At 52.6% G+C, this 24,256-nt stretch overlaps 1 protein-coding gene across 8 annotated transcripts in view; it reads right to left on the bottom strand.

Annotated features, from left to right (window-relative positions):
- Positions 1-3,677: 3,677 nt before the first annotated feature.
- ANKS1A (ankyrin repeat and sterile alpha motif domain containing 1A) overlaps positions 3,678-24,256 on the bottom strand; it is a 76,474-nt gene continuing 55,895 nt past the window's right edge. For 4 of the 8 annotated variants that reach the window (XM_033079993.1, XM_033079996.1, XM_033080000.2 and 1 more), the window contains 11 exons: positions 14,725-14,823; positions 14,244-14,396; positions 14,020-14,127; positions 12,222-12,386; positions 11,719-11,844; positions 11,527-11,598; positions 11,037-11,123; positions 10,546-10,683; positions 9,747-9,917; positions 9,241-9,339; positions 3,678-8,601 (listed from right to left, as the gene is read on the bottom strand). In XM_033079993.1, the coding sequence (XP_032935884.1) occupies positions 8,482-8,601; positions 9,241-9,339; positions 9,747-9,917; positions 10,546-10,683; positions 11,037-11,123; positions 11,527-11,598; positions 11,719-11,844; positions 12,222-12,386; positions 14,020-14,127; positions 14,244-14,396; positions 14,725-14,823 (1,338 nt within the window). In that variant the 3' untranslated portion in view covers positions 3,678-8,481. The remainder of the gene's footprint in view (positions 8,602-9,240; positions 9,340-9,746; positions 9,918-10,545; positions 10,684-11,036; positions 11,124-11,526; positions 11,599-11,718; positions 11,845-12,221; positions 12,387-14,019; positions 14,128-14,243; positions 14,397-14,724; positions 14,824-24,256) is intronic. The other 4 variants (XM_033079998.1, XM_033079999.1, XM_033079994.1 and 1 more) reach the window with 3 other exon arrangements.

Here is a 24,256-nt window from a genome sequence, read left to right as displayed (position 1 = left end):
GGCAGGGCCGAGTTACGATGCCAAACCCCCGGCTACCTCCGGGTCTCGCCGCCGCGGCCGCCCCGTCCCTCAGCGCGACGCCCGGACCCGCCTCACGCCGGGGCCGTCGCCCCCCTCGCTCCCCACCTCCGCCTGTAATGGGAGCGCCCCGCCGCGCCGCCTCGGCACGGCGCCTGGCGCGGCCCATTCGCGGGGCAGGGGGGCGCGGCTGTGGAGAGTCCCGGCCCGCCGGGCCCGAAGGCGGCTTTGGGGGTGGGCGCGGACCCCGGGGCGGGGGCAGCGGCCGAGGGCGGTGCCCGGTGATAATTCCCTCAGTTCCCTGTGTTAGTTCGCTCAGTTCCCGGTGCTAATTCGCTCGGTGCCCGGTGTTAATTCAATGAGGCCGGCACTAGGGGTCAGCCCCGCGCCGGGGATCGCGGGTCGCCTCACACCCTCAGGAGACGCGATTTGTCTGTACACAAACCTGCACGTTCTCACTCAAAAGCTGCTCAATAAATGCTTTCAAGCCCCTTTACCTCTCGATGCTGTGGTTCGCGTTCCTTCCCTTACTTTTATCCTGCTTTTCTGCAGCCAGCCATGCCCTAGTTCTGTCCTGGAGCCAGCTCTGGACAGTCACTGGTGACATTTCCACACGGACCATTGTGCCTGAAATTGTCCTTAGAGTGACTTTGGACTGCTTCTCCCACACAGGTCTGTGTGAATAAATATAAATATAAATATAAATATAAATATAAATATAAATATAAATATAAATATAAATATAAATATAAATAATCTATATATTCAGGCTTGGCTTTTCTCTGTCTCCTAGCAAAAAATGTGAGAATGGGGATGGTGGGTTTGGGTCTGACTGTAGAGGTATCAAGAAAATAAGATGGTTCCTGAATAAGCAAAAAAAAAAAAAAAAAGTTGGAGGCTGTTTTATTTATTCATTGCTTCATGATTTACTAAGAAGTTCTTAAATCTGATGAGTGTCAGGTATGAGTCACTAATATGGGAAGATTTAGAGGCTCCAGCTGTGTGAGCTGTGATTGTGACATGAACAAAGCAGACTCTGCAGAGGAGCTCTCCTCCGAGGTGTTGGCGTCTCGGCTCAAGAGCTGTTTAAGTGACTGACACTGCAGAAACAAGCACTAGCTAGAGAAACATTCTGTTGGTCTTCATGAGGGTGCAGAGGGTTTCTCTGAGAAGTGCTGTGCTCTTTTTACCCCTCAGCTAAGATAGGGTAAGTGATGCATCTGATGAACTCTCTCAGCATTCCAAAGCAGCCCCATTTTACAGCATTTACCGCACCTTCAATCCATTGTCTCATGGAGGAGATTTTCGGGGTTTTGGACTTGCTGAATGTCACCATCCAGACCTGCTACACTCACTCTATGTCCAGTATGAATGGAAGAAATTCCAGGAGCTCTTGGAAAAGCTGCCTAGGAAATCAAGGAGAAAGATGCTCCTTCTGCAGGAGCTACTGAAGCACTAAATGGACCCTGGGTATTCCAAACCTGATGCTTTCATCACCTGTTCAGTAACAGATGAGAGAAATGCCAGAGGCCTCGTGGATCCCTCCCTCAAGGACTGTCAGTGCACATCTCACACAGTGCCTCTGCTCCTGCATGAAGAAAACAGAGCTGAGAGCCTTCCCAGGAGGAACTGGGAACTCTCACAAATTTGAAGGATTCCGAGATCCTGTGAGGAATGAGGGAATGCAGTTAGGAGGCCCATTTAAAAAGGAAAAGCTGCATTTGATGTAGACTTCTTCCTAGCCTGCAGAGATTTCTCTACAGTTGTCTGTTTCCTTCCTCAGACTTCATTAAAGCTCCTTGTTGGAGGCTGAAATCCTCCATCCAGTATAACACTCTGTGGGTACCAGTTCCTGGAGTGCTGTGTGTCAGTGTAAGCAGTCCCTGCCTTACCCTGCTATTCCTCCCACACACACAAATCCCCTCAGCCTGCAGGGCCCCAAACCTGCTTTTTGCTGGCTGAGCATGACCAGGCTGCTCCTGCAAACATCTTGTGTGTTTGTTTGTGTGTTTGTGTGTGTGTTTCCCTGGAGCACCCCAGAGAGGCTGAGCAGCAGCAGCAGCCCCCTGGCAGCAGCCCCCACCCCACAGCCAGAGCAGCACAGCAGAGCCAGGTGTCACCTCCTGCTAAACCAAGGATCCATGGATCTGCTCTGCTGGGAGTCTGGCCAAAGGGAATTATTCCCTGAGGTAGAAGGGCTCAAATACCTTCACAGCTTTCTTCATAAAGACACACAAACAGCTGTGCTGTCTCTGCACCTTCTGCAGGATTTTGGCCGGGCTCTGTCCCCTCCACACCACAAGTCACTGATGTGGCTTTTTCCTGTGTGAAAGAAATTGGATGTGTGACAAAGAGAAAGCAAGGTGAGTACACCTGATCCTGGAGTGCTCTCAGGTGCCACCTTACAGTGTCACCTGGGTTCCTGCTGGATCCTGGTTTATCTGCATCCCTCCAGAGCATTCCTGGTTCCTACAGCATCCTCCTGCAATAGGGCTTCCCCTCATCCACTCCTGGCTGCCTGAGGAAGCTTCTCTCAGGAGATTTCTACTGATTGACCAATGATTTTTTGTTTTCATACTTTTCCTCCCTACAGGGCAGTGGATTAATTCCCTTCTTAGCCTTTTAATTTTCCTCGATGGACAATACTCAAATCTCAAAAAGATTTCCCAAAGGGCCTTGGTTCCATTCAGGAGGAGCTGCTGGAAGTTGGGTGCAGGTTTGGAAGTGCTTGTAGAAATCCATCTGACAACTCCACCAAGACCAGTGAGAGGTGAGCCTTGGCACATCAGGATCTGAATAAACCTCTCAAATAGAAGAAGTAGCAATCTTTTTTCCTCAAAAACCTGTCACTATTTGGTGGGGAAGGCAAGGGGCTGTGGAGCTCATTGAGCTGCAGTGCAGATCAGGCCTTTTTAACTCAAGGTGTTCATTCTGCCTGGGGCCTGTAACCTCTGCTGAGGTGTAAGGGATAAAACCTCATGGTGTTTCAAACCATTAAACCAGCTCAGTGTATTTCATGTCAGCCTGAAAACCTGACTTGCCTTGTTATTAGAAATGGAACATACGGTATAAATTTAGCAATCCCTGGTGTATTTAGCATTTCACATCAGCCAGATTTTACTTGACATGAAAATCTGAACTTTAACCTGTATTTAAATGTCTGGATTTCTTGCTCTAATTTTACATACTGAAATGTCCTAGTTCCTGGCAAGCCCCAGGTCTTTGCTGGGTAAATGTTCTGAACTATGGCTGCCCAAATGAGTGCTGGTGTCACTGCAAGCACTCGCTGCTGTGCTGCAAAAAGGGATTTCAGTGGCTATCCCCAGTCCATGACAACTCCCAGGGACACAGTCCTTGCAGATGTGCATTAGTGGGGGTAAAAATGAGCTTTTCTAACCCTCCATCACGTGTACAACACACCCACAATGGGTGCAGACCCTTGTGCTGTCTTTAACAGAACATTTGGATGTGATTTTACGCATAAATTAGTCTCAAAATAATATTATTCAATGTTTGGATCATTATGACTGACTGTAGAAAGAGCAGCTTCAACCAAATTCCCCCAGCCAGAGCCTGCAGGATGAGAACTGCCCTGCTTTGACACAGACCCCCAGGAGGACTTGGGCACAACACTGGGGCCACACACAACAGCACACACGTGTGTCTAAGGTTGTTTATTAATTCAGTCTGTTCTAAGTTGTACAATTATGAAAACAACAAAACGACTGCTGGAAGCCCAGGAATATTTACAATCTCGCCTTGTTGTAGTGAGGTCAGTCTATGTTGTTGCACAGATTGGTTATGTTTGGTACCACAAGATGTTTAAAATTCAGACAAATTTGAACAGATTAACAATTGTATATACAGGAAATAAAAGGAAATTCAAGTATCAAAATACAGACAGATTAAATAACATTTGTATTACAAATCAGCCCCACTGCCATACATCACAATTAGCAAAAATGTCCACATTGCAAACTGAACTCGACTGTCTCTGCCCTGTCAGGGAATCCCAGGTTATTCTTCTGTGGCTAAGAAAAATGTCTGAGCTGGGTTGACTTAGCGAGAACAGCACAGGTACTTTTCTTTTGGGAAAAAAATAAAAATTAAGGTAATATCAATATGAGATCTAAAAAGGAGACCCTTTGCAACACGACAGCGTTGTGAGCGCTGTGCCGGCTCCAAAACGAGGATCTGAGTGGAGCCAGGGAAATGCTGCTGCTGCTGCAAACTTCTGAGGTGGGTGGAAGGAGCATTAAAGCATTGGCTCCACCTCAGCTGCACACAGAACGGGACGTGTTCGGGGCTTTTTGGCATCTGCTCTGTGTCTCAGCAGCCTCCTGAGGGTACAGACTTCACTACAGGTACAGCCTGGAAGGTGCTGCATCTTCTCCCTGGGAGGGGGGACAGGCGTGTACCCCAAAAAAGTTGCATAATTTCTTCTAAAAAGAACACTCCCAAAGCAAGGTTAAAGTCAGCTGAACAGCTAAGATTAGCGCTGTTTTTTTTCTTCTTTGTAAACACAAAATAAAAAAAAGGATAAAGCATCTTCAATTTGAAAAAAAAAATAATCTCCTCCTATAAAAAGAAAGACAAAACTCGGCAACTTTGCCAGCCATGAGTGAGGGCTCAGCCCACAAACCAAAGTCTGTGAAACACAATCTGTCTTTAAAGAGAGGAACAAGGCCCAGGGCAGCCCCAGCTCCTCCTGGGCAGGTAATACAGCAGATGCAGTTGGATGCAATATCATGATCAGCACCAGAAATTTGGGGCACTTTCCTCCAGATAGCACAAAAACCCTGCAGGGAGGAAGGGCCTGAATACTGCACAGTGGGTGGGTGAGGGTGGCCAGGAGCCAGCAAGTGGCACTGCCCAGGGTCAGTCTCCAGCACCGAGTCCCTCGAGAGACCCCACCACACTGAACTGCCAAAACAACTGCTCTGTCTGTGAGGTGAGAAAGGGAGTATCTGGCTAAAGAATGGATCACTAAAGACAACCACAGGTTTGCACGTGGGGCTGGAATGGACCACCAGGGTCAGCGAGCCCAGTGCCTGAAGATTGGAGTCTTCATCACCACGTCACCTCCAAGCCAACCTCCAAAAAAGCTCACGTGTCAGAAAGGAAAGGTGTCCCTCCTCCCAAGCAGAGGTTCAATTTGCAATCTCACCAAAGACTTGTTGCCAACACACCAAATATTTACACTTACACCAGTATGAATTGCAAAATGTGCATAACAAGGAATGTTAGGTTTCCTAAATTCATCGGCTTAACCCAAAATCTCCACTCCCCCTTCCCAATCCTTTACAGGTCTGTGCCCTCGGGATTATGGTTCACCTCCCTCCCAGCCTCACTGGTGAGAGAGACTAAAGGAAATCCTGACATACAGCAGCAACTGGAGTTAAACAGGAATTACTTGGGCACAGCGTTCCCATGTGGCAGCAGGTCCCACAGCCCTGCCAGGGCCTGACGAGATGACGACAGACGCGCTGCGCCACGTTCTGCATCTGAAGAATTCAAATCACAACCATTTGAACATTCTCCCCAGAGGGGAACAGTCTGAAAACACGTCAGTCACAGCCCAAACCACTGTGAAACACTCTGTAATTTGGAATAAAAGCAAGCACACAGCACCTTTGAGGTGGTGTCATTGGGGACACTGGGCTCAGATGGGGCCAAGCCACCCTCAGGCTGATGTGGTTTGTCCTTGGGGTTGGACTGTTTCAGTGTAATGCCCAAAATTTAACTCCTTATTTGTTCATCTTCTGAAACGGTTGCACTAATTAAATAATGAGCTAGTATCAAAAAAGTGCTAAATCACAATTGAATATACTTAAAAAAACCCCCAACCCTTCAGGGCATAACTGCATTTAAAAACAAGACAGGTGCACAGAGGCTGGAGCAGGGAGTCATCCCCAGGAATTCAGTGCGGAAACGGGAAGAAACGGGGTCCTTGCCATAGAAATGTCAAGTATTGCAACACGACAGTTCGGGGGATAAGGAAGCTTTGTACCATCGGGAATATTGGCCACAGCTGCTCTGGGGTGAACGATCCTTTGAAGATTCTTTTTCTTCAAGTTGCTTCCATTTGCTACAAAAGCGTGGAGTGGCTTGGAGAACAGGATGCAGACTTACCCCAGCAGGTTCTCACATGGGAGGAAGCGATCTCCAAGAATTTGGCGTTCTCTCCTGTTCACCCAGAGCTGAAGCAGAGCAAGTACCGTCAGAAATGCACACACCACACCCCTGCTAAGACTTTCTATCGTGCTCCTCGCCGGACTGCGGGATTCTCAGTAAATAAAAATTTGTGGTTTGTTTTTTTTTTTTCCCTCACGAAAAAGCTGCAGCGCTACATTGAAACCGTGAACCGGATTTGCTTTGTGTCCCTTTGTTAAAAAAGAAACGGGTCGAAAGACGTTTTGTCTCAAACTAGAAAAGGCGACATCACTCTCGGCCTCCGAGTCTCGAGTTTTCCTTCGCTAGGGATGGAGAGAGGCTTTCCTCGGTGGAGGATGGGTCCCTTCCCCCCTCTGCTCTGGGAGCCCTCACCGAGCAGCCACGCACCCACTCCGAGGCAGCCACCTGTGCCAGAGGGAGATGATCTTCATGTCAGGAGGCCACTGCGTCCCAGGTCTCTGCCCCGCCACTACATCCCGTGGTAGGAGACGGCTGCCTGGAGCTCAGCTTCGCAGAGGCAAACAGAAAGGAAGATAATGGAATGAATTTCCGAGCCATACAAAAACACGTGCTGGGAAAGGCCAACGGCCCGGAGATGGGACACAAAAAACCGTCAGGGCTGCGGACACAGAGCGGCAGCGGCGCGGTTTGGGCAGGGCTGGCTGTGATCCCCGCTGGGTTTGGTCACCTTTAGAAAGGCACATGTTCTCATGACCCAGATTTAGGGGGTGTGGGGGGACCTGCCCTTCCCAGCTGAGAGCAGGGGGAGGTGAAGAGCTCAGACCCTCTGATACTGGGTGGATGTGGGGCAGCTGCGTGGTGAACACCTATACACAGAAACTGCTCTGCCACCCACACCAGGGACTGAGCTTCTCTTAAAGGGACATAGAAACCTTCAGGGCACTCTTACAGCTTGGAGAAGTGCTGATGGAACCCAAACCCAACCTCCCAGAGCACCTCAGGCACAGCAACGTTCTGCTGTCCACAGGGCCTGGGCTGGCAGGGTGGCTCTGCTGACTCTGTGTCAGGGGCCTCTGTGGCATATGAAATGAAATGTATCCACTAGACTGAGCTTTCCTTTGTGTTTTTTTTCTTTTTTTTCTTTTTGCTTTAAGACAACACTTTTACTTTTAGTCCTCTCACTGGGTTCCCATTAGCTGAGCTCTCAGCCTGAGGTCCATTTGCCATTAAGTTGCAAATGACTTGGGAGATCAAACTCATTCCTGAGAAAGAGTTAAATAAGGACTTTGAAACATCAGATTTCACTGCAGGTGAGGGGAAATGGAAGATCTGAGGCAGCAGCTCCAAAGCCACAGCAGAACTCAGACAAACTGCTGCTGGGCCCTAACACCAGGGGCAAATAATCTAGGGCTGCTCCCTGACCTCTCCCTGCTGGTGCTGCTTGTGGTGTCCAGCTGACACCTCCCCTCCCCAGCCCGGGGCTAACAACAACATGTGCCTTTGGAAGTTCAACCACAGGCTGCCAGGTGAGAACTACACCAGCACTCATGAGAAGTCTGGTGAGTGTAAACACAAGGACTACGAGGGGAAGAAAAACCTACAAGGGACTGAAATGCATGCAACCAACTGTCCCTCACATCCGAGGGGACAGAGCTCACAGTGGGAACCATCACACCCAGCCCAAACCAACGCTCTCCCACCACCCAGAGCAAGTTCTGCGCTGGGCTTTGAGGAGGGAGACTGCGGGCAAGGGTGGCCGTGAGGAAATGGAAGTGCCCGTGTGTTATTTGCAGAGAGCATCACAGTGGTTAGTGTCGGTTCGGCTGCAGGGAAGGAGAGGTGAGTTCACTGAACAGTACACAGCCGTGGCTCAGTCGGGAAGAAGAGGATCTAGGAGGAGGGAGTGTGTGCACCGTAGAGACAAGAGGTCTCCATCAGTCCAAGGACAAGGTGAGATAGGAAAAAAAAGGCCTGGGGAGCATCACATTGCCCCAGGGATTCACAGTGCCAGAGCGAGGGGGGAAGACGTGAAAACAGTGGGCGGCTTTCCTGGATCCACATCTCCGACTGGCAGCCTGCCCTCTCTGCTCCTCCCGCCTCGCGGGCAGCTACAGCGCGTTACCCTTGTTTCCGAGTAAGGAGATTCACAGTGTTCAGCAGCGATCAGGTACAAAAGCCGTTTAAGTCTACAGTCTCCTAAGTGCTGCTGCCTTGGACGCGGTGCCTACGCGGGCTCAGGGCGAGCAGCTGGAGGAAGAGGGAGTTTAGAAGAGCAGACAGATCAGATCGCAAAGGCACGGTTAGACGGGGCGGACGCGGGCGTTTGCTTTAGAAGATAGTGGTCTCATACTTAGTGCTGAGGGTCCGCTTGGAGTCCTGCTTGGGGTCCACGACCCAGCTGACACTGGCATGAGACTGGGAGTCTTGGTCCACTTCAGGGGGATCCAGCTAGAGAAAGGAGAGGAAGGGCATCTTAGGACAGGCGTGTTTCTGGGACAGAATGAGTGGGGACTAAGCACGGAGCGCCTGCCCGCCTATAGCCCGTCCCAAAACCGTGCACGTGTGCAAGGAAGCAGCTCTTACTGGGAAGGCATTTGAGTCCTTCATAACTAAAACATGTCTGGCCATGTCAGTCTCAACCCAGCACCCCAAGATGACTCCCTGCATTAGGCTGCGAGTCCCTGTCACTATCAGCGACAGCTTTGCTCATCTCAAGCAAGCATGAAAAACGGAGCGCTACAGAAATGGGACAGAGGGAGACAGCTCCTGGCAGGTGAGCTCCCACGTGGTCTACCCTCCTGACCAAGCACGGCTCTTTCCTCTTGTCCTGCTAAATCAGGGTGCCACAGGGAAGTTGTTACCACCCCAGCAGGAGCTGGGTTAGCTGAGAGCTGCCACACTGCATCAGTGGGGGCAGGCAGGAGCGGCAGATCCCCAGGGTTCATCCGAACCCCCAGCATGGGCCAGAACGAGCAGGGGGAGGAACAACAGCAAGGCAGGACACGGGGACACAGCAGGAGATACAGGAAATGGGGAGGCAGCCCGGGCCGGTTCGGAAGGGAGGATGGCAGGAAGAAGGGTAAAGACCTTCGCTCCAGGACTAACAGACTGCAGCGGCAGGTAGGAGGGGCGGTGTGTTGTACAGGTGTGACAGTAACAACAGCGGGTGTCGGGAGGGAGCGGCACCTGAGCGGGGGGAGCAAGCAGAACACAGACAAAAGGAGACATTAAAGGAAGGCAGTGGCTTGTGTAGCAGTTCCTGCTCCTCAGCAGCTCCAGTCTTGGCTGGTTTTGGCAATGGCAAATCCCGCACTGCAGGCCACCTATGTATCTCACTGCAGCTCTGCAGGGTTTGCACATGGAAGCTTGTGGTTGGTACAGCCCCTTCCCACCTGGGCTATTTCCACCTTTTGCCTGCCCTCCCACTACCAGGAGAAGCCCCAGCCCCACAGCAGAACTGACACAGGCACAGACCTGCAGTGCCAGCAGCAGGACAGGCACCTGGACCATGTCTGGGCTCCCCCCACCACCCGGGGGAGGTGTAGGGGTGTGCTGCTCACAAGCACCCCCAGCTCAGCCCAGCACCCACGTACCGCAGATTTCCTCATGCCTGCTCGTGGTTTAGGCACTGGTTTGGAAGATTTTGTTTCAATCATTTCTCCTGCTCCAGCACCCAGAGGCTTTGCCCTCTGGGCTTGCAGGGCGAGCTGGTAGGCGACCTCGAATGCCTGACCCAACGTGAGGATGATCTCGTACGTCAGGTTCTTTGAGAGAACACAGAGAACACAAAGCTGTCAGATCACCCTGTGCACAGTCCCTCTTTGCTCAGAAGCTGCTCTGGGGTCACAGACCTTGGCAGAGCTGGTCACATCCTGCTGTGTCCCTGGAAAAGCCACTGAGCTCCTGATATGGGGGAGCCTGGACCATGCTGCCTCCCCCAGGGCCCCCTGCCCAGGAACCCCTGCCCACCTGTAAAGCCCTATCAGCACTGCAGTTCAGTAGCATAAAGAAAAACAGCCCAAAAGTCTTGTGCAATTTTGATTCTGCCCAAGTATAAAAGCAAATCACACTTTTACCCTCTCTGAGTTAAAAGGTTGTTAAACCAGCCCATTATGCTCAACATAATTGAGAGCATGTTAAGGGCTTGTGCACAGCACATTCCCCAGGAGAGAAAGCTCCTGCCCTGCTTTATTCAGTGCTGGAGACGGCAGTAACGAAGCCAGACAAATATTCTCTTTGTCCACAGAGGTCCAAAGGACAAGCATTTGGAACCAAGACTACTTTATGGTAAAAATGGGTGAAAGAACCCTGGAAAGGAGCAGTCTGTAACTAGCCAATAAAGCTGAGGGATGAAACAAAGGACTGGGAGACGTGACATGGCAATGCACTCACCACATCCACAGTGCTGAAGACATGGCAGTAGTGATGGCTGGTCTGCAGGTCCTTGGTAATGTAGGCAAATGTGCAGAGATCCTCGGGGTCCTGAGCAGCACAGGAGATGTTCCTGATCTCGTGCTCAGCAATGACATTCTGCCGGGGTCAACCACAAGCACCCGTCACCCTTCTGGGGATGGCAAATACACCTGGCAAACAGTGGCTGTGGAGGGTGTCCTGGGGACAGGGAAGGGCAGCTTCCCAGCCAGGTCAGTCCCAGCTCCCTCCCATGGCAGGAATAAATGGCAACATGGTCTACAAGCAGCCAGTCTGCCAAGCCTTTGGCACTCAGGTGATCATCACCACCTTGGTATTCTCCCCCAGCCCCTGAAGCTCCCCAGGACCAGCAGTGGCTTCTGGAGCCACAAAAAGTGACCTGCAGACCCCAGGCAGGTGGGATTGTAGGTTGTGTCCCTTCAGACACCAACTCTGAGGCATCTACAGCTCACCTTGTTGGAGGCATCGATGAACTTCACCCCTTTGTATGTGATGGACAGGATTATGGTTGGAATCTTCTTCATGTGCTCTGTGGATTTCTTCAGAAACAAGAATATTCAAGTGACCAACTGTGAATGGATGCTCCCTCTTCACCCCTGCCCTGCCCCAGCTCACCCCACCCCAGAGATCCCCAGACCCACAAAGGAAGCTTTGGGGATCTGGGACCAGAAGGAGGAAAGTTAGTTCCTGGTAGAAGCAGAGGGGAAGAGACAGGGACCTGAAGAGAACCCAGCCACCACTTCCCCAGTGAAAACACCCACTGTCCCAGTGCACAGACCCTCCAGGTACTGGGAACAATGCTGGGAAGGGGCATTTCACCAGAGACAGTGGCACTGCCTGTTTGGTGGCTCCCTTAGAGGTTTGGGGAACCACTGAGCTCCGCTCTCCCCAACCCACATCATCCACCACAGGCTGCAAGTGAAGCCCCCAGCGTCTCCATACCCTCATCTTGGCACAGGCGTCCTGTGTAGACTCTGTCCCTCGAAGATCTTTGATCAACATGGAGCCCAAGTACTGTGTGAAGGAGGGAGAGATGTTAAATCCTGCCAATCTCAAGGCAATGACATTCCCCTGAGACCCCATGCCCCAGAGCCTCCTCATCCTCGCCACCCCCACAAATCAAAAGCCACTTACGTTGGCCTCGTACCCGCAGGACTCGAAGATGAGCTTCTCGGGCTGGTGCTGCCAGTTCTGCACAGGGGCATAGGGGGCTGCCAGGCTGGGGGGGCGCAGCGTCAGCTTGGACTCCCGACGGTCCTCCTGCACGGCAGAAACACGGAGGTGAAGCCACAAGGGGTTCAACCTGGGTTGGAACAGCTCTCAGGAGGGCTCTTTGAGCTGATGGGATTGAGGCTGGCAATGGCCAAGTGCCCCAGGAGCTGGGTGGAGGCAGCACATGGGTTTAAGTTGCCAGTGCTGGTGGAAGTGTGAGCCATCCATTTTTGAGGTGAAACTGAGGCATAAAGGAGTTGCTGGCTCTAATGTCTGAGGGAAGTTGAGCCTGACCAGCTTCCTCCCTGCATCATTCTCCCTCCTCCCTGGCTCCAGAGATGGGGGAGACTGTGCAGAGGGCCCCAGGACACACAAAAGCACCCAGTAACGTGTGCTTTCCCACTAACCTGTGCTTTCCCACTAACCTGTGCTTTGTAGCGCTCAGCTCTGGCGTAGGGAGCAACCTCAGAGCCACGATCGTGCTGCCTCTTGACAGTGTCCCCGGAGGGCAGCAGGAGATCAGCAGATCTGCCTGTGCAGGAGTCGTTCTGGCTCAGGGGTGACGACGTCTGCGACATCAAGTCCTGGCACTGGAAGGAGCAGAACCACAAAGGGCCCCAGTCAGCCTGGGCTGTGCTGTGCCCCCATCATTCCCTCTACATTGCCTGGCATGGGGTACATTGAGTGGACTAACAGGGCCAGACTCCTGCCTCAGTGCCAATCCCACCCTTTCTCTTCTGCACGAGACACCTGATTTGCTCCAGGATGGTTTCAGCCATGCACTCAGCCCTTTCAGCACACCCCTGCCTCCACAGGCTCATCCCAGGAGGGCAGGGGACACGCTGGGCTGGGGGCAAGGTGATTCCAGAGGGGTGGGCTCCCCTAAAGCACTAAGCTAAGCACTGGAGGGTGATGATGATCAGCCAGCCCAGCAGAGGAGCCCCGGGAGCCGCCGCCAGAGCGCGCCCAGGGCCCGCAGGCACAGCCAGAGCCTCGCACAGCTGTGGCCGCATTAGTCCCATTCAGCCCACTCGCTTGATTTGCCATTGACGTCCGCCCGCCCCCCGCGCCGCAGCCAGCGCTGGAGCTCAGCAGCTGCAGCGCCAGGAAATGCTGCAAATGGCCCATTCTCCCAGCCAGCCTCCCCGGGCAGCATCTCAATCAGCTGAGCCGCACCAGAGCAGCCCTCTCCCCACCTCAGCCCCGCTGCCTTCAGTCTCGCCCAGCTCATGGTGCAAATCCTTCGCTGCTGGCACAGGGGGTTGAGCAGGGGCTCTGTACTGGGCACCCTCACAGTGCAGCACCAGTGTGAACTCTCTCTGTTTTCACACTTGAACCCAGTTCCTAAAAAATCCCCTGTCAGCAAGCAGAGCACAAGAGCCCAGCTTGCTTCAGTTAAGGCTGTTTGGGTTGGAAACCCTTGGGAATCCAAGAGGGCAGAGCTCTGCAGCAGGGCAAGGACCAGATGTTTAGGATGGTAAACTCTAATCACTCCAATTCCTGCTCCAGGAAGCTGATTAGCAATCTCTGGGAGGAGGCAGCACGACGTGCTACCCCATTCCTGAGCTCACAGGGTCGCTCTGAACCCAGCAGCTTTTGCCAAACTCAGCTCTCAAAAGCCAGTTTTCAGGAACAACAGGGAATGTGATGCTTCCCTCCCAGCCAAGCCCCATAACAAGGGCCTGACATCCAACTGCTGCCACTCCTGCAGCAAAAATCAACATCCACACATCTTGTCAAGTGTTATTTGGCAGTGAGAGCAGGAGCTCTCAGCAGCCCAGCCGGGCCAGGAGAGGGCTCCGGATCCCAAGGGTGCAATCAAACACTAAGTCCCAGCTGCAGCCCCTCTCCAGCTGGGCTGGGTCACTCCTGCCTGCTGAAGGCTCCCACATCTCTGAACAGGAAACAAGGGCAAGAAAGTGGGCTCAGAGCTCCCATCTGTGCAGGGCAGAGGTGGCAGTGGTACCCTGCACCCCTCCAGTGCAGGCACCTGATCCCTAGGGACAGCCTGACCCTTCCCATGGGGTCAGCATCCAGAGGTTGACTTGCAAGGGCTGGAATTATCTTGCCCCACTCACTGCAAGATTGCCCCTGCACAAGTATTTGCTGCCTGGGTGGCTGGAGAGGATGAGGTGAGCAGCTGAATGGACACCACTGGCCATGGCAAGATTTCTGCCTACACTGACACACGAGCCAGGCAGGGAACCACGAGCAGGGACTCACTCTCAGCTGAGAGAAGCGTGGTGGCTTGGCTGGTGGCTCCTCATAGGGTCTGTCTGCCAGGGAGGCGATGATCCTCTTCCGATGGCCCAGCAGGTTCACTTTCAGCACCTGCAGGGAGAGATCATGGTCACCATGGGCACACAGCTACTCTGAAAGACTTGCAGCCAGTCCCAGCTCTAAGGAACAGGACCTTGCTGCCCTGGCAGGAGAGGGGTGACACTCACATTTACTATCTCAAGCTCCCAGAGGTTTTTCACAGTGTCGATAGAGCTGTAGCCACTCGAGAGGAAGGACTGGATGTAATCCTGCAGCCCCAGGGAGTCGAGCCATGCAGGAACTGATGGCTGGCTATTCCCATCACAGCCCAGAGGTTTCAACTGTGAAAACACACGAAAGGTGTTGAAAGCTGCAGGAGCTGGGATCCCAAGGGATATGGGGTCAATGGAAATCAGTTTACAGGCCATCACCATCTCCACTAGCCAGTAACAAAAGCACTGTACAAACAAAGAAAGTGCTTGGGATCAAGACTGGCAGGAGCAACAGTCCCAGTGTGGAGCTACCACCATCCACACAGCCTGGAAGACCAGTGTACTCCTCCTCCTCCTCCCTGCCATTCCCCAAACCCTTCCCACAGCCCCAGAGATTCCTCCATGGCTGCAGATGCAGGGTCTGGCTTTTGTTTCCCCACCCTTGGCTGGTGCTGACCTTCGGGAGGGAGCGAGCAGCCTGGAGCAGCTTGCGGCGGTGCTGCGGGTCACCGATCCCGATATCCCGAAGGTCCTGGTCTTCCATGACATTACAGCCCTGCGGGGACACGAGGGACAGACATGGGAGCAGGGGACAACAGGAGCCACACTGGTGTGCATCACACAGTTACAGCACCCTCCTGACTTGACCTCCAGCACATCCTGGCAGCACGAGGAGGAGGAGGAGGATAAGGAAGGCTTCCAAGGCTGGGAGCTCTGCCCCATGTACCAGCCTTGGGCACAGAGGGCTGACATGAGCAGAGCTGCAGCACAAACAGCAATGCCCTCCCCTCCCTGCTCTGGGAGCTGCTTCCAGCCTTTAGCTCCAGGGCATGGCTTACAGCCACTTCCCGTGGGATGTGACACACAGAGGCTTTAAACATCCTGTAACAGTGCCCAGGCAAACCCCAGCCTCCTCCGTGCCCGAGCAGGGGCTCTGGGTTCTGCTCAGCCTCCCTCCACAGCCACAGGAAAACCTGCACTGCTTTCCCTGGCAGCAGAGGAAGGTCAGGTGTCTCCTCCAGCCCCCAGCAGGGCCAGAGATGCTCCAATCACCTCACACTGTGCTGTTAAACCCCATTTTCTGCCCCCTTCCCCCTGCAGAGCAGAAGCACACGGACTCTACCCCCCTCTGAAAGCCTCTGTCCCAACCTGCTTCCCTGCCCTCCTACCTGGGCAGAGCTCAGGACGTGTCTCCCCAGCCTGGCAGAGCCACGCTGCTGTGTGACTGAAGGCTCCAGCTGGAGCCTGCACCCCCTCCCTGGCCCTGCCTCCCTCTGCTCCCCAGAGAGCCCCAGCAGGTGTGTGCTGACAGCGCTTCACTGTTCCACATTTTGGTTTTATAAGAGAAACCCAATTAAGGCCGGCCGCAGGGAAGGTGAGGGCAGGTGAGATTGCCAGGCACCCTCCATAAAGGGCACCAAGGGTTTCCTACCCCTTCCCATCCACACTTTTGTGGGATTTCAGCACGTGTGCTTTGCTGAGTGCTACCTGCTTTAAATGCAGTCCCAGAGCAGCCACCTCCCAAGCGTGTCCTTGCTCCTGGCCATGCCAGCAGCTGCTCTGCTCCTGCCAAGCAGCATCACTGCCACTTCCATGGCCAGTGTGGTGACAGCAGAGCAGGATGGCAAATGGCTCTCCACCCAGGAGCTGCTCTTCCCTCAGCCACAGAGGACTGTTCAGGGAAACAGGGAATTAACAGCAGAGATAAGAGATGCCCAGAGATCTCTGTGCCACACGGGAGAGCTGCCCTGCAGCCCAGACTAGTCATTTAGCAAACAGCAGTGGGTGGGAGGAGGCTGAGCACTCAATGCCCCCTGATGGGGCTCCTCTGCCTCCCCCTCCCTTGGTGGGTCACATCCCACACATTTCATTCCTGGAGAGCTGGGAGGGGACAGGAAAGCAGAGCCTGAGTTGACAGCCACAGCACAAAGGCATTTATTTGTATGAGAGTTGTTTAAACAACAGAAAAGTCAGGACTAAAAGGCTCTGCAGCCCACAGAGTGGAGTTCATTCCGTGTTTTCCCAAAAGCCAGTTCACAGACTGTGCCAGTAAAGGCCATTGTGCTGGGAAGAGCTACTGCCGCTGCCCCAGTGTCCCTGTGGACACCAAACCATGGCCAGACCCCTCTGCCCTGCACCCCGCACCCTGTGAGCGAGGCCAAGGCACACCAGGGGCTCACCTGAGCGGTGACACTGCACACCATGAGCTGTGAGAGGATGGAACCACATCACATGAACCCCTCAACTGCACAAAATCAGTGAGTAAGAAGAGGCAGGTTGCTGCTGAAAGCTCCAGGCTGCCCATTTGGTGCACAAGCAGCAACACTCTTGGATTGGGAACAAACTCCCAGTGATTAACACAAGCAGCTGCTGCTGCCAGGGCAGTGACCTCTGGCTGGTGGGCAGCAGGATCCCACCAGAAAGATGGAAACATCCCCTCCCCTTTCTTGTTCATGAATTTTAAGCCAAAGAACCACATTTAATGTGCATTCCTGTAACAGCAGGAGATTGTGTGCTCGGCTCCAGGGAGGAGGGAAGGGATTAATGGGGATTAACTCCCCTGACAGACACCTCACCTGGCAGGAACGCAGCGTGTGTGCGAGGAATTCGTCTCCCAGAGAGAGATTGCTTCCAAAGGGCTTTTTGAAATGGACAAAGAGGGCCAGAGCAAGTGATGGGATTTCTCCCATAAGTTTGGAAAGCAAAGTATTACTGCCCTGTGTGGGGGAGGAACAGGGAGGGACTGAAGTGCCCACAGCATGTCACACCTCAGGTACCTGAAACCTGCAGTTCCTGGTGCCTGGGCCTGCTCTGCTCCCTTGATCTGCACATCTTGGTGCTCTGTGGCTCCAAAGCCAGGGCTGAAGCTGGGGTAGTGCAGGGAAGATGCTGGCAAGGGCAGAGCTCACAGCCAGCCCTCTTCCCTTCATGCCACCCGGACAGCAGGAACAGTCAGCAGCTAAATGAGCTGTGACAATGGCAATGCATAATTTTCATGTATAAAAACTAAACAAGTTCCTGATCCTATTTACATTTTCACTCATGCTCACTTTCCAGTGTTGAGCCCTTTTTGGCGCTAATCCCCTTTGGCACGGTTGTGATCTCACATGAGCAGCACAGAGCTGGTGGCTCTGCTCTCCCCCAGGGCACCAGTGCCAGCCCCAAGGCAGGGCAGCAGTTGTTCTCCCACCTTTGGCATCTCAAATTCGAAGAAAATGGCTTGCTCTGTAGCAAGGATACAAGGTAGTTAAACACTGCGAAGCCTACAGCTTTCTCCTGCACTCCTTATTTTTATGTGTCACATTAAATTCCCTTGGTGGCAGTCCATATTCTCTGGGTACTTAACAAGGATAGACAAAGCGTAGCAGCTCCGAACAAATCATTCCAGCCCCTGGTGCAGGAGAAATGTCCTTCAAACCCATCTGGATTTCAACTCCCATGGAAAACAATAATCTGCCACTAAAAGAGAGAATTAAATACAAAGACACTGGAGATCTTTTAACCTTTGCCAGCCACACAGAGCAGCCAGACTTTAAACCTGTCTGCACTCAACATGCCCTGAGTCAGGAGCCAAGGGGCAGAGCTGCTCTGCATGGGCCACTGCTGCTTTTTGGTTTTAGCCAAAGGGTCCCTTTGGTGCATGCCACAGGTCAGCAGATGCCACCTCCCAGTGCTCCCAGTGTCCCTCTGAGGGCACAGAGCAGCCCCAGCTCCCAGCAGCTCCTCCCCAGGTCCTCTGAGGACAGCTCAGTAAGGAGAGCAGGGCTCTGGGATGTGCTCTGCCATCAGCCCAGTCCTCCAGGAGCCTTCAGAAACAGCCTCAGAGACGCCAATTAGAATCAAAAAGACTTTCCCAAGACGTGTTTCCGATTTTATTCCTTGTGACAAATGCTTTTACCTTGCATCTTCCTCCTGGTGCTCCAGCTCTGCAGGGCTGAGCAGAGTGAGGGAGGCTCAAGGCTGGCCTGGGCCAGAGCTCTCACTGTCACCCACATTTTGGGGCAGTGAGGCACAGCCAGCAGCTCCTTCATCCCAAAATCTCACCATGTGCTCTGTCAGGAACCAGCCCCCACTTGGGCTGGGGGCAAAGGGGATGAAATGCATTACCTGGGGCAGAACTCTTCTGCTCCAGGCAGAGAACTCTGGTTGCTCAAAGAGCTGAACCATCAGCCCAGTCAGACACCTGAAACTGGGTAGGCTGAGTCCCACCCTGGATCCAAGCTGGCACAGGCAGTCAGAGGGGCCTTCATCCCCCCAACTTGGCCTTCAGCTTCCTCCAAGCCAAACTGAGCCCCCTCCATGGAGAGGCACAAATACACACCACCACGAGGGACACTCCTGAACCCTCCACACTGCCCCGAGGGAGGGCAGGGATCTGCCAGTGACCCGTGTGCTCACCAGGAGCCCTGTGGCATGCTGGTGCAGCCAATCTGCCTGCAGAGACACGAGTTCTTGGAAAAAGGGATGGCTTTGGTCACACCTCACTGCCTGCACTGTAGTTAAACAGCCTGTAAGGCTCCAGGTTTCTCATTAAAGGAAAAAAAAAACCAGTCAGAGGTTACCTGGCAGAAGGCAGCATCCCCTCCTGCTACCGAGGTGACCCCGAAGTGACTGAGCCAAAGGCAGCGCTGCCGAAATCTGCCAGATTCTTCCTCCAGCAGGACACTCTGCAGGCACTTAACTACCCAATTTTCAGATGCTGCTTCTTCCCCAGAGCCTGGCGTCTGTCCATGCTCTCGTTCCAGCTAAGGAAGGGCCCGAGGCACCGAGTGTTCCGTGCAGGCAGCGGATGGACCCCGATGCCAGCGCTGCTCTGAGCACCCTGCCCGGGCAACCGCGGGCAGGACGGGGACCAGGACTCGTCTATCAAAAGCAACAGATGCAAAACCCAAACACAGCGTTCCCAAACTCTGAGGGCTCCTGCAGACATCCCAAGCAGAGACAGCTGAAGGCTCTCTGTGCATACAAAGTGCACACAAAGCTCTTTTTCTTTTTCCCCTGAGTGCATTCGAGACAATTTGCATCTTGTCGAAGATTCTGCTGTCACTGCTACTGCTCTGCTTTTGGCAGCCTGGATGTGGGAGATGGAGACATGTCCAGCTCACAGCTGGGTCCAGCACACTCAGATCTCAGAACAGGGGACTCCATTTGGTCATGTAAATCTATTTTTGTAATTGGCCTTGTGATCTGTGGAGTTTGGTGCCTTCCCTTAGCAGCATCTGCAGGCTGGGGTACTTGAGTGGAAAGCAGGGGAAAGGATCTGTTTGCCCACAGGCATGATGAGCAAGCCCCAGCTCTTCAGAGAGCATTGATGGGGAAAGGGGCTTGTACATAAAACCCTACAATAAATCTGAGATTAGCACACAGCCACTTCATTTTTGTTTAATTTTCTTCCCCATGCAGACTGGCAGCGTGACAATGGCAATGGAGGGAATCGGTCATGGTTGTCAAGTTCAGGCAATTTTATTGACAGAAAAAAAAAAATTACTGCAACTTTATTGGCTTTTTTAATGTTTATGGGGCCTGGAGCTACTAATGAATCAAATATAAGTATCCTCTAAATTGCCAGTTCTGGTCCACCCACTTTGCTCCTCAAAATCCACTCCAACCTCTCTTGCTCCCTGTGGAGTCCATTCCTATTATCCAGGGAACTTTGGCTCAGCTCTGCCCCATTTCCCAAGATCCTCAAACTTCCTTCAACCCCAGATCCCTGCATGCCTCTGCTCTCACCGTGTCCTTCCAGAGGCAACCCAAACACCCCTACCACGGTGGATAAAGCACAGTCCTTGGGAACCTCCCAAGGACCAGCCAGAACCCACTGGGGAGATGTCAAACAAAACTCATTTAATTGAATGAAGTGATTCCCACAGCACAGTCAGTCTGGGGACACTGGCACGTGTTCCTGGGGGCTGGCAGCAGTGACCAGATGCAGAAACAGCCACACAGAGCTTCTGCCCAGCTGAGGAGAGCTTGCTCCAGTTCCAGCCTGACACAGCCCAGGCATGAGCTACACAGGGCTCACCTGAGTCTGCACGAAAATCCCTGCACCAGCTGTGGTCAGGCCACGTTCTTGCTGTGTTTCAACAAGAGCAGAGGCAGTAAAACCCTGGCAGGGGTCTCTGGTGGGCCCCTGTTCCTCACAGATCATTCCTGGGTACAAACTGCTACCAGAATGTGTCAGTGCAGTTTCCCCCGAATGGCTACTATAAAATGACAAGTTCTATATGAAAATAGAAAAAAGCTCTGGGGCAGACACATTCCCAGAGCATGTCCAAAGCCTGGCTGCTGCCCAGGGGACCAGCAGCTGCGTGCCAAGCTGGGCCATTCAGAACTGGATCAGGCAGAGCTGAGTGACTGAGGACACAGAGATGTCAGTGCTCCAGCAGGGCAGGTACCAGGTGAGAGCGAGGATGGTGCAGATGTCAGCCCACAGCCAAATCCCAGGATCTGAAGAGCAAAGGAGACCTGGTTTTGTTCACATCCAGTCAGATGTGGATTGGAACTGTCCTCAGCCTGGGAGACCCGAGCTCAGCTCACATCCCCAGCCAAGGTGAGCCAACCTGAGCCAAGGCCTCAACTCCACATTTATCCTGGTTTTGCCTGCACACACAGAGAGGAGCAGGGGAAGGAAAGGCTGTTCTGTTAGTGAAAAACACCGCAGGCTAATCTAACATGGCCCTGAATTGCATTTAATCAAATTAATGTCAGTACTCTAAATTATTTGCAGACACCCCATTCTTCCACCACCATCATTTTTCTACCACTTCTCCCCAATTATAAAAAAAGAAATAAAATCCCCCAGAGGAGCCCAGGGCACTCCACACAGAGAACAGATTTCCCTTTCTGACGCTGTCTCATTGAATCAGCATTAGCTGCTTTCCACACACTCCATGGGAATCCAGGCTTGAACAATAAAAAAAAGCCATAAAAAATGGTTTATGTTCTCTTTTACCTGCTCATTTGTGAATGAAAATATCTTTGAACTGAATAAAAAGTTCAACTCCAGAACACTGATACCAATGCCAGAGCACGCGGGGTTTGCCCTTCTCAGATGTCAGCCCAGAGGAAGCTGTCGGGGCAGCAGCAAGATCCCGCCCTCCAGGGGAAGGGGAAAGCTTTTGCAAGCATCTCGAATACATTTATGGGATCTGTGGGATCACAAAACACCGTGTGGGGGAACAGGTAATGGCATTTCCTTCCCCACTTCTGTGGAGGAATTCCACCATCAGTTATTGCAATTCCTTCTCATTACAGTGGCCACGTCCTTGCCCTCCCCAGACAGGCAATGTCCAGCCTGTTGTTTCCCTGGGTTAATCCCTGTTTGCAGCAGTGACCAGGAATGCACTGGGCATCCCAAAATCCATTTCCTATGGACTTCCTGAAAGGGGAATCTGTGGCAGATGCACTGGTGAGCACGGCAGACCCGATGGGGCCAAGCTCCAGGAGCAGAGAATCCCTCCTGGTCCATATTCCTGTGACATTTTCCCTGCTCTCCCAGCTCATTGCCCACCAGGGACAATTAAGTGCATTTATTGTGCACTTTTCTGGATGACACTTCTCACTCACTGCTGCAGTTTTGTGATGTGACCTTTCATTCCCCTCCTCTGGTGAGGGATGAGGCAATGAGGCTCCAGAACTCAGTGCACGCCACGGGGCCGCGTTCCTCCACGTGGGAGGCAGCAGTGCTGCTCCTCCCGGGTGCTGGGGTGGGCATTCCTGCTTCACTGGAGCTGCTCACATTTGGCAGGCAATGCTGCTGAGGCTTTTATCCTACTTGCAGAGCTGTATTTCTGCTAAGTCAAGGACAGCACAGCCACTGCCAGCAGCTTCGCCTCGGTTGTGTTCACCCACCGCACAAATAAACTTTCCCTTCTGATGAAGGAATCCCAGCGGGCTGTGGAGCAGAGCAGGAGGATTGGAAGCACTATCTCCACTTGAGCTGTTCCTAATCCCAGCTGCCAGCACAGGCTGCTGCCCAATTCCAGCTCCATATGAAAAGCAGCAGCTGAGTGTCCCAGCCTGACTGCCCCGTGGCAGTGGTGCTGGCCATGAAGGTCACTTGGTGGCAATGCAGAGGGTGAGGGAAAGAAGCTGCTGTCTTGGACAGTGGGGTTTGTGTCCAGAGTGGCAGAGTAACAGGGAAAGCCTCTTGCCATGCCCATAAACAGTGTGGTTACTGTAGGCAACTTGAAAGGAGTAGAAGAATTTCTGCAGACACAGTGATGTGGCCCAACACGCAGATGTGGGAAGAGAATGTCAGTGTTTTGAAAAGCTAAGCTACCTAAATCCATCTTTTATCACCCCTTTCTTTCCTCAACCAAGCCAAAAGATTACACAATCCAAGATCTGTGTAGACCTTGGTCCCTTCCCAGGAACACATACACGGATGAGGGCGCTCCGATGTCACGTCACATCCATGTCCCAATAACCCAGCTGACTTGTGCCTTGATACCCACCCCTGAGAGAAGCCAAGGCTTCATCAAGATCAGCTTTGTCCCAGATGCAGAGCTGGAAATCCCAGGAGAGGAGAGGAGACTCCAGAGCACCTTTTCCTTCCACAGCACAGCCTGTGAGACACTCGTGGCTCTCACTGTCACCTGCAGGGGCTGTGGGTCCCCTGAGCCCCTCTCAGCTGTTGGTCAGCAGACCCTGAGAGGAGCAGGACCCTCACCCCCCTCCCTGCTGCCACTCCAGCTGCAGCCTGTCCAGTGAGGCCGGCACGTGGCTGGAGCACGGCTAATCCCCTAATCCTCAGTTCCTGGAGTTCTGAAAATAACGGAATTATTATTTTTGGAAACAACACATGTTTCTGCCTTCCTATATTAACATCTAATTAAGAAGCCAAATATATTTACAGAGCACTTTTCAAACTCCCTTTACACACAGTGTGCTCATGAATCATTTCCCTTTACCTGGGGGGTAAAGGCTCTGGTGACATGGGGCAAAGATTAACACAGGAGCCAACTGAAAATATCCAGGGAATCAAAAATTCCTGAAACCAGACCTGGCTGCAGTACAGGCCATCAGGGCACCAGCAAGCCCAGTACCCCCAGTTTGTGTCTGTTACAACCCAGGGCAAACAGGGCACTTTAAACCCTGGTTCTCCAGTGAAGAACAGCACCAAGCACCCCAGTACCTGCACACAGCAGCTCTCACACTGCTGCAGGGACAGGACACACTCCTTGTTAGACTGTTCTTAACCATCCTACTACAGGCTGAGTATCTTCCTCAGTAATTAAAGGGTTCTTTTAGGACACTGCCTTGCTCTGTAGCTGCACAATATTTGCACATTGAATACTCTTCTCCTGCACAGCTCCTGGTTTGCCCCCAAAAGGCAGCTGGGGACCCCAGAGCAAAGGGACCATCCTGGCACGCCAGAACATCCTGCAGCTTTCTGAGCAGAGCAATGCAATGCAAAATCCTGCACAGAAAACACGTGTTTTCATATCAAAGGACTCCAATTTCCTAGTTTGGGCTAAAAAACTTAATTAACCTCATAACCCACCTGGTGATTTGCAAACCATTACCCGGCGTTCTTTGGACCTTGAAATATTTGAACTCAGCGAGTCCCTAAGAGGGACTAAGCCTTTCACAGAAATTGTTTAATTCCAGGAAAGTAACACTTTTAGCTTGGAATATTCTCTGTTAGAAACTGGAAGGGGCAGCCAATAAAGCAATGGCTGTGCAAAGAAGGGGACTGGGCAGCCCAACACTCAGAGCTCGGTGTCCTGAGCCCCTGCTCTGCCCAGCTTCAGCGCTCACAGCAGTTTTAATAATTCATCCAAGAACATCAAAAACACCACTAGAACCAAATTAACCACTTGTTCCTCACTTGTGCTCTAGCTGAAGGTTTTGCTCCCCCAACACCAGAAACTGAAGGCAAGGAACACAAATATTCTAAATAATTCAACTTTCCTGCTGAGCTGATGTATGAGCTTGGAGTTCTCAGGGCTGGAATGAATGGATTTAAAGCCAGGGCTGGCACGGGT

This window comes from Catharus ustulatus, chromosome 25 (assembly GCF_009819885.2).
Source record: "Catharus ustulatus isolate bCatUst1 chromosome 25, bCatUst1.pri.v2, whole genome shotgun sequence".
Taxonomy (NCBI): Eukaryota; Metazoa; Chordata; class Aves; order Passeriformes; family Turdidae; genus Catharus; species Catharus ustulatus.
This window is presented reverse-complemented; position numbering and strand designations above follow the sequence as displayed.